Below are 12,855 nucleotides of genomic sequence, written 5' to 3'. Positions count from 1 at the left end.
ATATAGTTATTTTAACAAACAAGGTGCTTGCAGTGAGATAGAGTGGAATCAAGAGGATATGTTTTCGTGGGCAGGACAGACAAGACCTAGGGTTCAGCTGAACACAGGGATGGGGGGAGGTGGTGACAGCCTGAGGTGGCTCCATGAGTGACAGAGCCAGGTGGGGGGGGGATGAGCCTGCTCTTCAATATGCTGAGCTGAAACATGAGGGTGACTGCTGCTCAGTGACCATTGTTGACAACGAGATAAGATCTATACATTCAGAACTTAACAAGACCTTAGAGCTGGGGTCTTGAGTTGGGGGTGCAGTCAAGCATCACAAGAGGAGAACCCCCTGTGCCCCTGTGGAGGTGAGGGTGGCAGCCTCCCGGGTACCCCCACAACTTAGGGGTGGGCTAGGAAAGGAGCGACCAGTGAGGATGCGAGGACAAGTCCAAGGCCAAGCAAGCAAAGAGTTTCAAGAAGTACTGCACAGTTGCCAGTGCGGGAGAGACGCCTGGGGAGAGACGAAGGCCAGAGCACGTGCCCCGATCTGTTTCCTGGGAATCCCTAGGAAACTGGTAGGGTGAGAAGCGGTGCCGGGCAGCAGTGGGGACGGGTTGCAGGCTGCGGCAGACAAAGGCGTGAGCGTGGAGAAAGGGAAGGTGGTGCGACTCGGCCTCATTGTTGAGAAGCCTGGATCCGAAGGGCAGGGGAAGGAAGGACTCGATACGTCTGTGGGGTGACGGGTGAGGATCCGGTGAGGATCGGGAGGGCCTCAGAGCTTTGGAAACAACCTGGATGAGGGGTGTTGAGCACACAGGAGAGGGGGCCCCTGGACAGGTGGGGGTGTTGTGGGAAGGAAGGCATGGGTAGGAATTAACCTTGGCCCCGGCAGAGCTGCGCCTGCCTTTGCAGACCAGAGAGAAGGGGGCGGGGACAGACAGAGATGAACGGATGGAAGACTTCACAGCAGAGGTCAAAGCTTTGAAGGCAGCAGGAGTTGAGGCTGTCTCCTGAGTGTGAGGGAGGGGCGCTGGAGAAGTGGGAGTGGCTTGGGATAACTGCTCAGAGCCATAGCGGCAGCGACAAGATGACACAGGGGCAGGCCAGGCTGCCCAGCTGGCTCCAGCAGTGCTTGTCGGCACGTGGGCCCCGTGCACTGTGCCCGTGACCATGGCTGGGTCTGGGCTCAGAGAGTCAGCTGTGCTGTGAGGGCGAGAAGGAAGTGGGGACGGCCCACGGCTTTAACACCACTCCTACAGGGCCATGGTCCTGGGCGGCAGGGAGGGGAGGCCGGGCAAGCAGCAGGGGCCAGGGGGAGCGCGCCAGCCCCCGGGCAGCCCTGGCACCACCTGTGGCCAGATGCTAAGGGAGACTCCTGGACAAAGTGCAGCTGCCACCGCCAGGTCCGTAAACTCCGTCCCCAGGGGCCACGCGGGTAATTTAGTGGCTCCGTCTCCAGAAGCGTGTGCATTTATCAGCGGCAGCCGCATGATTCTGGGCTGTAAATCACCAGGCTTTAGGTGTATTTCTTTGGAGCTGACATTGCCTTATAAATAATACGGGGACTGCTTTTATTTTCTTGGCAAAGGACTGCTTTCTTCCCCGGCTCTGTTTTTAGAGTGACCTTCTTTCTCCGTCAAAATCGAAAACGTCCGAGAGGCTCATTTATCGGGCCCTGCCGTGTGCCAGTAAGACAGGAACAGGTGTATAGGCATCCCGTTCTCCACTGTGATAGAGTCTCCTGGCAGAAAGGATGTGGGGGCAAATTTAAAAGGCAAATGCCTTCTTGACTAGAGAATCATTTGCCCGTGGGCACAAGGATGAGTGTATGTGTGTGTGTGTGTGTTTCTGAAGCTTGACAGGTTCACAGCAAATATCTAGAAGGCACCCAAAACTGAGATAAGTAAACCACTACAAGTTTGTTATTTAAACGCCTAAAAGAAAGAGATAGACTTGTGTTTATCCCTAAGGAAAGATCCCTAAGACACATGAGGGCATTTCAAAAAGTTCATGCAAGGATGGAATTAGAAGTTGGAATTGAAGTTCATAAAATTTTTTTCATAACACACGGAAAATGTATTATAAAAAAATCCATGCATATGTTTCAAAAATATTTGCAGCAAAATAAACGCATATGTTTGATTCCATTTTTCCATGAGCGCTTTGAAATACCCTGGTTAAGAGAAGGACACACATTGCAAGGAATTTATGAGTAGCCTACACAATATAGTATCATCCCATTCATGATTTTTAGAAGCCCACAAATATGCTGCATGCTACAAGTACATGAATGCATATATATTTGTAAATACAGAGAAAGGTGTGGAAGGGTGCTCACCAGACTGAAGAGGGTGGATCCCACTGGGAAAGGAGCTAAGATTGTCGTGGTGGCCAAGGCCCAGGGAGCTTTAGCCTTCTGCTGTGTTTTAAGTTCTTGAAGAGGTGAAGTAGTCTGGATTACTTTTGCAATGAAAAGAAAAAAGCTTCAAGTCCAGGTTCCTGGACTCTGCCAGTCCCTGCTGCTGATCTGACCATACAGAGCTCAGTCGCCATCAACCTTGGAGCAAGTTGGACCCCTCATCTGTGGTCATTTCCTACTCAGGACGTCCAGAAGGACCGGATTGTAAACATATTCCGTGGAAGAGTTTGGGGATTTTCAGGGCTTAATGCTATGGGTTCTGGCACTCGGTAGGCACTCCCTAAAGCTCTTTTGGCTGAATGTTGAATAACAACCCTTTGGGCAGATTCAGCGTTAAGAAGAGTCCAGATTTTTTGCCAGCAAACTTTGCTGGATGAGTAACTGACACATGGCAGAGAAACACGGCAGTGTTGCAAACACAAATACGGACTTTGGAGAGATCCTAACCCAGGTTCAAGCCCCGGTTCTTCCATGCACCTGCCATGGGACATCGAGTGAAGTACTGACCGTCTCTGAATCAATGCTGTGCTGTGATCAAATACAGTTAGAGTTTCTGAGGCAGTCTTGCTGCTAAGGTCAGTTGTTCACTCAACAAATACAAGCACCAACAGTGAGCCAGCCCTGGGGATATCGACATAGACAAGACAGACCAGGGGCCCCTACTTAAACAATGGGTAGCTGTCTTACTTACTGCCCTTTCAATATTCATGGTGCAGGCACCCCCACTCTCAGCTGTGGCTGGGCACGCCTGGGGACGTGGGAGTCGAGAGCACAGTAAAAGGGGAGGAGGGGCAGAGGACCCGCCCTGCCTGAGGCGCTGCAGCAGGGGCTGGGCTGAGCCCACCTACCCATGCATCAGTTGCCCTCCTCTCTCTGGGCCTCGGATTCCTCTTCTGCAAAGTATGGCCAGACAACGACATCCGTCTCTCCGATGCCTCTGGCATCAGACAGACTCCAGTGCTTATAAAGTGGCTGATGTTTCTGACCTCCTTCTAGGAGTCAGGTTCTGAGTGTCACTATGTTCCCCTGACAACAACTCCAACTGAGGAGACGCTGAGAAGAGCTGTTAAACAACCTGCCCCGGGCTTCACAGTGGCAGAGATGCAAATGAAGGGTTGGATTCTCCAGGCCCTGACGTCAGAACATGGCACCTTACCAACCCCCAGTCAAACGGGTGCCAACAACTTAGGGTACAAATTCACAGGTGAAGGCTCCTCTCACACACTCTTAATTTTGCAGTGTGGAGAGGGGCAGGCATTCAGCTGAGTAGTCAAGGCACCAGAGAGGATGCCTGCATCCCACATCGAAGTAGCTGGGTTTGACACCCAACTCCAGCTCCTGACTCCAGCTCCCTGTGAGTGCAGACCCCAGCAGACAGCAGGCAGCGGCTCAAGGAGCGGGGTCCTTGCTACTCCACGTTGGAGACCTGGATTGAGTTCTTGGCTCTTGGAGGTCTGATCCCAACCTAGCCTTGGCTGTTGTGGGCATTTAGGGAGTGAGCTAGGGGACAATGCTCTCCAATCAATTAAAAAAATTTTTAAACAAAATCTTGGATTTGATGTTAATTAGCACTTGCATTGTGCTCTGGCTGTTTGTGGTTCTGCTTCTGCTCCTTACACTGGTGGAGGGAAGAGGACAGAGGTATTTAGTTATCGAGAGAGATGAGGCCTCACCACTTTCACAGAATTGCGCTTGTTACTCCACACAGACCTTTGCTGCTCATTAGGAGCAGTCATCAGCTAATCTCGCTTTAATTAACTCCCCAGATGTACCACCATGCGCACAGCCCTTCTTTTGATATTTTCCACATCAAACCTATCTACAGACTTGTGCCAGGCATTTACCGTGTGCCAAATATGCCCAAAAGGTTCCCATGAACCCCGCCCCCACCCTCCCGCTTCAGAGCCGACGGGTCCCAAGTCAGCAAGGGGCTGTCGGGCTGGCTCCGGTAGCCTATGATTTTCCCTTCTATCTTATCGCGTTGGTCCTTCTGTTATCACAGAAGCGAGGTGTGTTCCATCTTAATTACGTGTCTGTGCGAGCCCTCCTTTCTGATTTATGGCCATTACCTCCTAATTGCAAGAGGGCCGCCCCTGAAAATGTAAACCGGGTAGAGCTCAGAGAAACGGAGCTGAAAAGCGAGTGGGAAGATGGATGTCAGTCCAGCAGCCGAGGGTGCCAAATCCCAGGCTCATTTGTGAGGGCAACCTGTCAGAAATCCTACAGACCCCGTCCCATGTCGTGGCCAAACTCATCTCCCTCTGTGGTAGCGGAATTGGAAATCCTGACCTTCAGTGAAGCTAAAACCCCCAAATGGGAATAATGCACCCCAACTTCCTTTATAATTACACCCTATTAAAGAGAATTCAAGTGGCTATATTTATAAAGAAAATTTTGACTGTTAACTACCCATAAGTGGAAAACTAGTCTGGTTTGACTTATAGAAAGGCAGCTACAATGTTAATTTTTAAAATGCCCATTCTGTGCTATCCTGAATCATATGGAAAACCATGCTTTGAGGAAGAGTCCATCAGAGCTGCATCGTAAGCATTTGGGTCAGGAAATAGAATTGCAGTCCCTGGTTTTCAGAAGAAGAAGCGGAGACTCAAGAGTGACCTGCCTGATGTCCAGAGCTAGAGGGTGGAAGGGTCACACTCAGACTCTAAGCACCAGGCTTGGCATTGCCGAGGCCAGAGGAAATAGACGGCCCCACCACCAGCCTGCACAGTCTGATGTCCTTGGCACCATCGGCCGTGTGGAGGTGGCACAGAGGGACTCTTACCTGGGACTGGGGATGCGGCTACTGATGGTGGACAGTCGCGAGGGGCTCCTCATGGTGTCTGCAGCCAGGGAGAGGGTGCAGCTCGACCAGGACTGCAGGCTGCCCTCGGGCTGGGAGCTGATGACGGAGACGTTGTCCCTAGAATCAGAAAGCAGGCCACACGGTCTTTACAATGACAACTGCAGTAGCAGCAATAACTAGACACTTAGCGCCTATCCTGAAGCAGCCACTGCACTAAGTGCTGTGCACACATTCCCTCATTCCCACGCCTGGGAGGTGGGAGCCACTGCTGTCCCCTTATATGGACGGAAGCACTGGGATTTGGAGAGGCCAACCTTAGCCTTGGCCAAAGTGCTCCAGGTAGTGATGCGGTTGGGGTTGTAAATCCCATCCCTTTTTACTTCAATACTCATGTCACTAACTGCCATACTCCTCCTTGAACACACACACAATCAAGGCCTCCCGGGCTGGTGCTGCAGCTCACTAGGCTAATCCTCTGCCTGCGGCGCCGGTACCCTGAGTTCTAGTCCTGGTTGGGGCATCAGATTCTGTCCCGGTTGCTCTTCTTCCAGTCCAGCTCTCTGCTTTGGCCCGGGAGTGCAGTGGAGGATGGCCCAAGTGCTTGGGCCCTGCACCCGCATGGGAGACCAGGAGAAGCACCTGGCTCTGGCTATGGATCCGCGCAGCGTGGCGGCCATTTGGGGGGTGAACCAATGGAAGGAAGACCTTTCTCTCTGTCTTTCTCACTGTCTAACTCTGCCTGTCAAAAAAAAAAAAAATCAAGGCCTCCCCCGTGTGGGGGTATAAAGTCTGGCACTGAATTTTGTAGCAAATGGTATGTTCAAGGAATATGTCTAGTGTGAAGATCTTCACTCTATTAGAATATATAGAATATTTATATATATGGTTGGTTGGTTGATAGGGTCCTCTATACCAGATAGCATGGGTGGGGCAGCTGTACGCATGAACTTAACCCTGACACTGTTCTCAAGGCTCCAGTCTAGCAGAATCTCTCTATCCAGCCGTCTGTCTATCTATCTATATCTCCTCCATAAAAGAAAGTAGATAAACGTGTGTGTGCGTGTGTGTGTGTGAACAACTACTGATGCAACAGGAGGGCAGTGGGTAGGCCTTAAGGGTCATAGGGACTGAGCCTTGATGCACTTCTGGGAGACATGCAGGAAGGCCTCAGAGAGTGGCAGCTGACACCTCCTTTCAGGGTTAGGGCTGTGCCGTGCAGAGGCTGGAGAAGGAAACCGTAGGCGTGGAGGTCCTAAAAGATCAGGACGCAGACCGCGTGGAAAGCAGGGCCTGCACGTGGAGCAGGCAGTGAGGGACGGAACCTGCAGGACACAAAGGTCTGTAAAACGTCCCCCGTGGGCGATGTGAGCCGGTGAAGGCGGCCCAAAGGCACGGGTGCCTCTGTGTACAGGGGCTCCATTCTGGGCCCTCTGCGCTCCGTGCTGCCATGGCCACTGCTGATGTTCACGCCACTCGAGTGGGCGTGAACAGGACACAGAGCCCGGGGCTCACCCCTGTAAGCTGCTCCTGTCCACTCCCGGTTAACTTACAGCTCTCTTTGGCCACCAGCGCCACAATCCACTGCCGTCTGGACGCTAAAAGGAATCACAGGAAAGAGTCTGTTACACGCGGGCCTCTAGGGCCTGGGGAACGTGGCTGCCAACAGCAGAGGCTCGGGCTTGAGTCCCACCTCCCGCCTTTGCTGCTGCGTGATAGAGGCAAAGTTGCTCGCTTTCTCTGAGCCTCATCTTTCCTTCTTTTTTCTTTTCTTTCTTTCTTTTTTTTTTTTTTTTTTTTTTTTTTTTTGGACTGTGGCTGGCAATGAGGCCCTGACTCTGGAGCTGTGGCGTGGACTCAGTAAGTTAACCCCTGTAAATAGCTCCATGTGGTTCCTGGCAGGCACACAGCGCTAATTAAATGGCAGCAACCATTAACGCTACTCTTGTTTTAGTACAGCCCGTACTGCTCTTATTAACAGCATCATTATCATCCACAAACAAGGCTTCTGCTTTATGTCCTTTCTCAGGCCAGCAACTTAGGCATGGGGCAGGGTGGCTTCCAGAGCATTGTGGGAAACTCAGACACCAATGACAACAGCAGCTAATCTTTCGGGAGCATCCTTTCACTTAACAGATAATGGCACACACACAGTTTCATTGACTCGCACCTCGTGTCTCAATTTAGAGATGAGGAATTGGACACACCCTGTCCAAGGTCCTGCAGCTTGGAATCCCAGGCATGTAGGAGGTGCTAAGCTCATATTCACAGCCAGGGTACAATGGCCCAGTGTGTGCGTGCAGACAGTGAAACTGCAAGCCTCGGGCTGCTGACGTCATTCTAAAGCTGGGATCTGGCCGCTTTCTCCTCTGCTGGCGCTTGGGCAGTGTCTGCCCCGGAAGACCTGGTTTCCTCCTCCTAGAAATACACCTGCTGCTTGCGGCCCCCAACCCTCAAGGACCTGTTGTTTGCGGGGGCTTTCTCTTTGCCGGTGTCTGCAGCACTCCTCATGAACCAAGAAAGTGTCTTACTCAGCCTACGTCCCCCAGGGCTCAGGCTAGGGCTCGGGCAAGACCACAAGTTCTCATGAAATGCTTGGTGGTTCCAAAAGAAGAGGGGTCAGTGAGTTACAGCTGTGCGTCTCATCGAGCCTACCATCGTGTTTGTAAGTGAAGCTTGCTGTTTGTGAGGAGTCTACGCTACAATCGCAGAGCAGAGTAGAACTAAGCGACCAGAGGACCCAAAACTCTTTAAAGAAAGAGACCCTGCAACAGAACCAAAGCACCTCGGGTGAATGACCCTGCGGGAGGCAGAATAATAGTCCCAAAGATGTCCATGCCCTAATTCCTAATCCCAAGGATCTGGGAACATTTTTGCTTAAATGACAAAAGTTTTACAGAAACATGGTTATACTCATTCATTTACATTGGGAATCTTTCCTCACATACTCTGTCTGATGAGACACCAATGTTTACTCAAACCTAGACTCAGGAAAGTCCTTATCACCCGACAACTAATCAAAGCTTATTTTTATTTTATTTGAGAGATAGATAGATAACCTTCCTCCCATTTGCTGGTCCAGCGTCCCATTGTCTGCAACAGCCAGAGTTAGGCCAGGTCAGAGCCGGGAGGATGGAACTAAACCCAGGCCTCTCATGTGGCAGAGACACAAGTACTTGAACCATCACTGGCTGCCTCCAGAGCACATGCACATTAGTGGGAAGCTGGATCAAAAGCGGGCCTGGGACTTGAACCTGACCAGGTGCTCTGCTATAGGATTTGGGCATCCCCAGCAGTGGCTTAACCTGCCCCATGGCATCCATTCTCGTCCCTGGTGTACCCTACCGACGCTGTGAGTATGAACCCCTGTGGGTAGACTCGACATTCAGATCTGCTCCCTTCTGAAAGGGCTCTTGCCTCCCTCATGGGGACCCATTCACTTTGTGACGGCCAACCAAGCTGGGCATCTCCTCTTGGAGCTTCCCCACTCGCTCTCCATTCTGCTCATCTGCGCGGTCCACACCAATGGGCTGCCTGCCCTCGTGGCTTCCCCCTTGGGTTCATCCAGTGCAGAACTCAGCTGACCACTGCAGGAGAGGAGGAACGTGGGTGCAGGCAGAATAGTCATTGATTTCTCTCTGTGCATCTCCTTGCGCTGGTTCTGATCCCAGGCAGCCTCCCCCCCATATAGCCCATTCACCTCCCTCTCCCTTCTCTTTTCTCTCTTCCTCCTCCTCTTTTCCTCTCTACCTGCTCTCCCTCCCCTCCTTCCCTTATCTCCCCATCTCTGTGTCTCTCCCTCACCTCTCTGTCCCCTCTCCTTTCCTCTTCTGACCTGGGGACAGTTTTTGCTCATAGGTGCTGCACCACTCACGGGACTTCCCTATACCTCACCCACACCTTTGCAAACAGTCCCTGTATTTAAGCTGTCTTCATTTGAGGTTTGGCTTCCAGCTCCTCCCAGAACCTTTGACACCAGCTAATCTCTGTGCTGGTTTACAATCTGCACCGGAGGAACTGAGTTTGCTTGGCCAATGATCTATGTGACACACATGCTGGCAGCAGGCTTGGCGCCATCAAAAACAGTAAACAGCCTGAAGAGTCGGTCCTGTGAGGACACAAGCTTATCTGCAATTGTGATCAGCCCCTCCTAAGACAATCGTGCTGAGAAAGAACCAGTCCTGGGGACAAATATAAAGATGTAAGTGGGGCCGGTGCTGTGGTGTAGTGGGCAAAGCTGCCGCCTACAGTGCCAGCATCCCATTTGGGCACTGGTTCGAGTCCTGGCTGCTCCTCTTCTGATCCAGCTCTCTGCTATGGCCTGGGAAAGCAGTAGAAGATGGCCCAAGTGCTTGTGCCCCTGCACCTGTGTGGGAGACCTGGAAGAAGCTCCTGGCCCCTGGCTTTGGATGAGCCTACCTCCAGTATTTGTGGCCATCTGGGGAGTGAACCAGCAGATGGAAGACCTCTCTCTCTCTCTCTCTCTCTCTGCCTCTCTTTCTCTCTCTGTGGAACTCCAACTTTAAAATAAATAAGTAAGTCTTAAAAAAAAAAGATGTAGGGAAGGGTGCTTATTAATCCCACATTCCATAGCACCCATGCACTGGTGGCTTCTGCCTGTGAACTTGAATTTGGCACAGTAAGAAGTCAGCACCTGCCAGGTGGTTGGCCATTTTGTTCCAATGATTAAACAGTGTCTAGACCAAGGGTGATGTCCAGCTTGGACCACCCACTCCCTGACATTCGGGGCAGGGCCGGGGGGGGGGTCTCGACAAAATACAGTACACTTAAAATAAAGAGAATGGGTTGAGAATGTCTGAGAAATACAACCAATCTTTTTATTACAGATTAATTAATTTGAAAGAGAGAGAGAGAGAGAGAGTTAGTTCCTCCATCCACTGCTTCACTCCCCAAATGGACACAATGCCTGTGGGTGGGTCAGGCTGAAGTAGGGAGCCCAGACTCCATCCAGGTCACCCACATGTGTGGGAGGGGCCCAAGTGCTCAGGCCATCACCTACTGCCTGCTCAGGCAGATTAGCAGGGAGAGAGATGGATCGGAAGCAAAGCAGCCAGGACGAGGGTAGCAAGCAGTGGCTTGACCCACCACACAGCATGCTGGCCCCGCACCCCAAGTTTATTGTATCAGAAAACACTGAAGGCCCCTAGCACCTTCCCTGTCAGGCGTCTAGAGCAAATGCAGGGGGAAGGGCAGTGGAAAGGGGCTTCCCAGCAGAAGTAGGGGTAGTTTTGGCTTCGCCTACCCCTGAGAAGCATTAAACAGAGTGGGTGGAAGGAATCACTATGGTGCGTTTGGACTCATCATACATGTTTGCTCCTGGTAAGTACTGGAGTTTGGACACCATGGTGTGGGGGGCCCTGGGGTTCTGAGAGACCCCACGGGTACTACCCAAGGGTCAGGAAGAGGGACTTGGGACTCAGATCCAAATATTCCTCTCTCAGTCCAGTTAAGGGATGGCTGCACTCAATCCTAAGCCAGAATTTTCTATGAGTGTGTACAGGGATAAAAAGACAGAGATTCTGGGGCCAGCACTATGACGTAGCAGGTAAAGCTGCCACGTGAGGTACTGGCATCCCACATGGGCACCTGTTCGAGTCCCAGCTGCTCTGCTTCCAATCCAGCTTCCTGCTAATGCACTGGCCCCTGCCACCCATATGGGAGACCTGGAAGAAGCTCCTGGCTCCTGGTTTCGGATTGACCCAGTTCCAGCCATTGCAGTCATTTGGGAAATGAACCAGCAGAAGAAAGATACCTCTCCTCTCCTCTCCTCTCTCTCTCTCTCTCTCTCTTTCTCTGAACTCTGCCTTTCAAATAAATAAATCTAACCCCCCCCCCAAAAAAAAAAAAAAAACAGAAATTCTACTTAAAGGTGGTGAAATCCACTGTTTCACCATAAGAAGACAGAGTCTCTGGGCCGTGAACTCCACGAGGCAGGTCCCTGTCTGCTTGTGCCCTGTGGTTCCTCCTGTCCTAACACAGAAGGCCCCACTGGTTCTAGTCTGATGAGCAGCCAATCAGAGGTCCAGGAAGGGCCAGTCACTGTCCATGGTGCTGATTCACTGGGTGGTGCAGCTGGGACAGAAACACTCACCCCTTGATATGCAACAGTGGTCCCTTCTCTCACCCTGATCTTCTGAAAAAAGAACTTGTGCCAGTAATTTGTAAACAGGAGCCTGGGTGGTGAGCATGATAATTGATTAAATGTCTTCAGATGCATTTCTTGAGGGTGAGTCTCTGCCAGACAACTCCAGTCTAAATGCAAATATTGCCTGGGAAGTAGCACCCCATTCTTGGCCCCTTGTCACTGTGACAGACGTACAAGTCAGCCTCAGAAGAGGCCAGTTACTGGGCAGAGAGCAGAGAGCTTGACAAGGGAGAGGAGGCAGTAGGGGTATGTTTGACATGAGTGCAGATCTTGACCCCTAGAAGTGTGGATGATGGGGGTCAGCCTGCAAACCAAACCAAGCCTCATCACTTACTGTGTGTGTGTGTGTGTGGGGGGGGTCCCTTGACTTCTCTAAGCTCTCATTTATAACTTGGGAATGATCATCATAGGGGCTCCAGGAAATTGTGAGGACAATGTACACAAACAGGTAGTCTATGCAGCACCTGGCACAAAGAAAGTCCATGACAAAGAGCACCCACAAGGGGTCTTCCAAAAGTTCATGCAAAGTGCATATTATGAAAAAGAAAGTTACATCAATTTCAATTTTTTTGCACCAAAACAAACTTATCTTTTGATGCCATTTCCCATAAACTTTGTGTTGGACCCTCACATTGCTATAAATATGATTTCTTGTAATGTCAAAGTAGAGAACTTCATTTGGAACCCCCATTACCTGGGAGCCTGGATTAGAAACGTGCTCAGACACCCAGCTGACTTGTGCGGCATTATTTAAACATGTTCCACCCTGCACTGGGTCCCTGTAACCTGGGCGGCAGTGTCAACTTCCTTAGATGGCTGGTGAGATGCTTCAGTTATTCTTCCAGGCCTGGAACACACTCATTACCCCTGGGGCCAAACTGGAAGATACAAGAGCTGTAGGAAGAGGGCTGTTGGCCGTTCCAAAGTCGCTCCTAGGGTGCATCAGGGGACTTCATACCTATGGCCTCAGGGGCAGCCACAATCTTTAGTTAGAGCAAGATAATTCTACTTGTCCTACTGCAGCCTAGTTGTAGCCAGGTTATAAAAGGCTGAATGTTGGAAAATGTCCAAATTACTCTCAGCTCAGTGACACAGGACTCTGCCAAAGAACTCAGGTCAGACTGGGCCAGCTGGGGAGCCAATGTACTCTCAGCTGACTCAGGAGTCAGAGGTCACCCACTGACCTCTCTCCAGCCCACCCAAACCCCCAGGCAAGGCGACAGACAGAGCAGCTGCAGACCCTGTGCTGGGAAGAGATGAGACTTCCTGTCGGCCGATGCCTGCCCCCCCAACCCCCATGAGTCAGGAGTGTGCTCCAGGCCCCAGGCACCAGCTTACGGCATTTCTCCATTAATCTAAGAAGGTTGACGCCAGGGTCTCAGTTCCAACGCAGGGCCCTGCTGCTGGATGGCACGCGTTTCAGTGCTGCCGCACAGGCCGTCTGCCTTTCTGAGCACATAGCCACGTGGGAGCCTGGAAGGCCTG

The 12,855-nt window shown here is 51.5% G+C and overlaps 1 protein-coding gene across 4 annotated transcripts in view; it reads right to left on the bottom strand.

Moving 5' to 3' along the window:
- Nucleotides 1-12,855, bottom strand: part of MYO18B (myosin XVIIIB) — a 245,008-nt gene that overhangs the window by 15,623 nt on the left and 216,530 nt on the right. For 2 of the 4 annotated variants that reach the window (XM_070066045.1, XM_070066042.1), the window contains exons 40-41: nt 6,758-6,802; nt 5,187-5,324 (exon numbers count right to left, since the gene is read on the bottom strand). In XM_070066045.1, coding sequence (XP_069922146.1) covers nt 5,187-5,324; nt 6,758-6,802 — 183 coding nt within the window. The remainder of the gene's footprint in view (nt 1-5,186; nt 5,325-6,757; nt 6,803-12,855) is intronic. The other 2 variants (XM_070066043.1, XM_070066044.1) reach the window with 1 other exon arrangement.

This window comes from Oryctolagus cuniculus, chromosome 21, assembly GCF_964237555.1.
Source record: "Oryctolagus cuniculus chromosome 21, mOryCun1.1, whole genome shotgun sequence".
Lineage (NCBI taxonomy): Eukaryota > Metazoa > Chordata > Mammalia > Lagomorpha > Leporidae > Oryctolagus > Oryctolagus cuniculus.
Note: the sequence above shows the minus strand (reverse complement) of the source record. Positions and strands in the feature narration are given on the sequence as shown.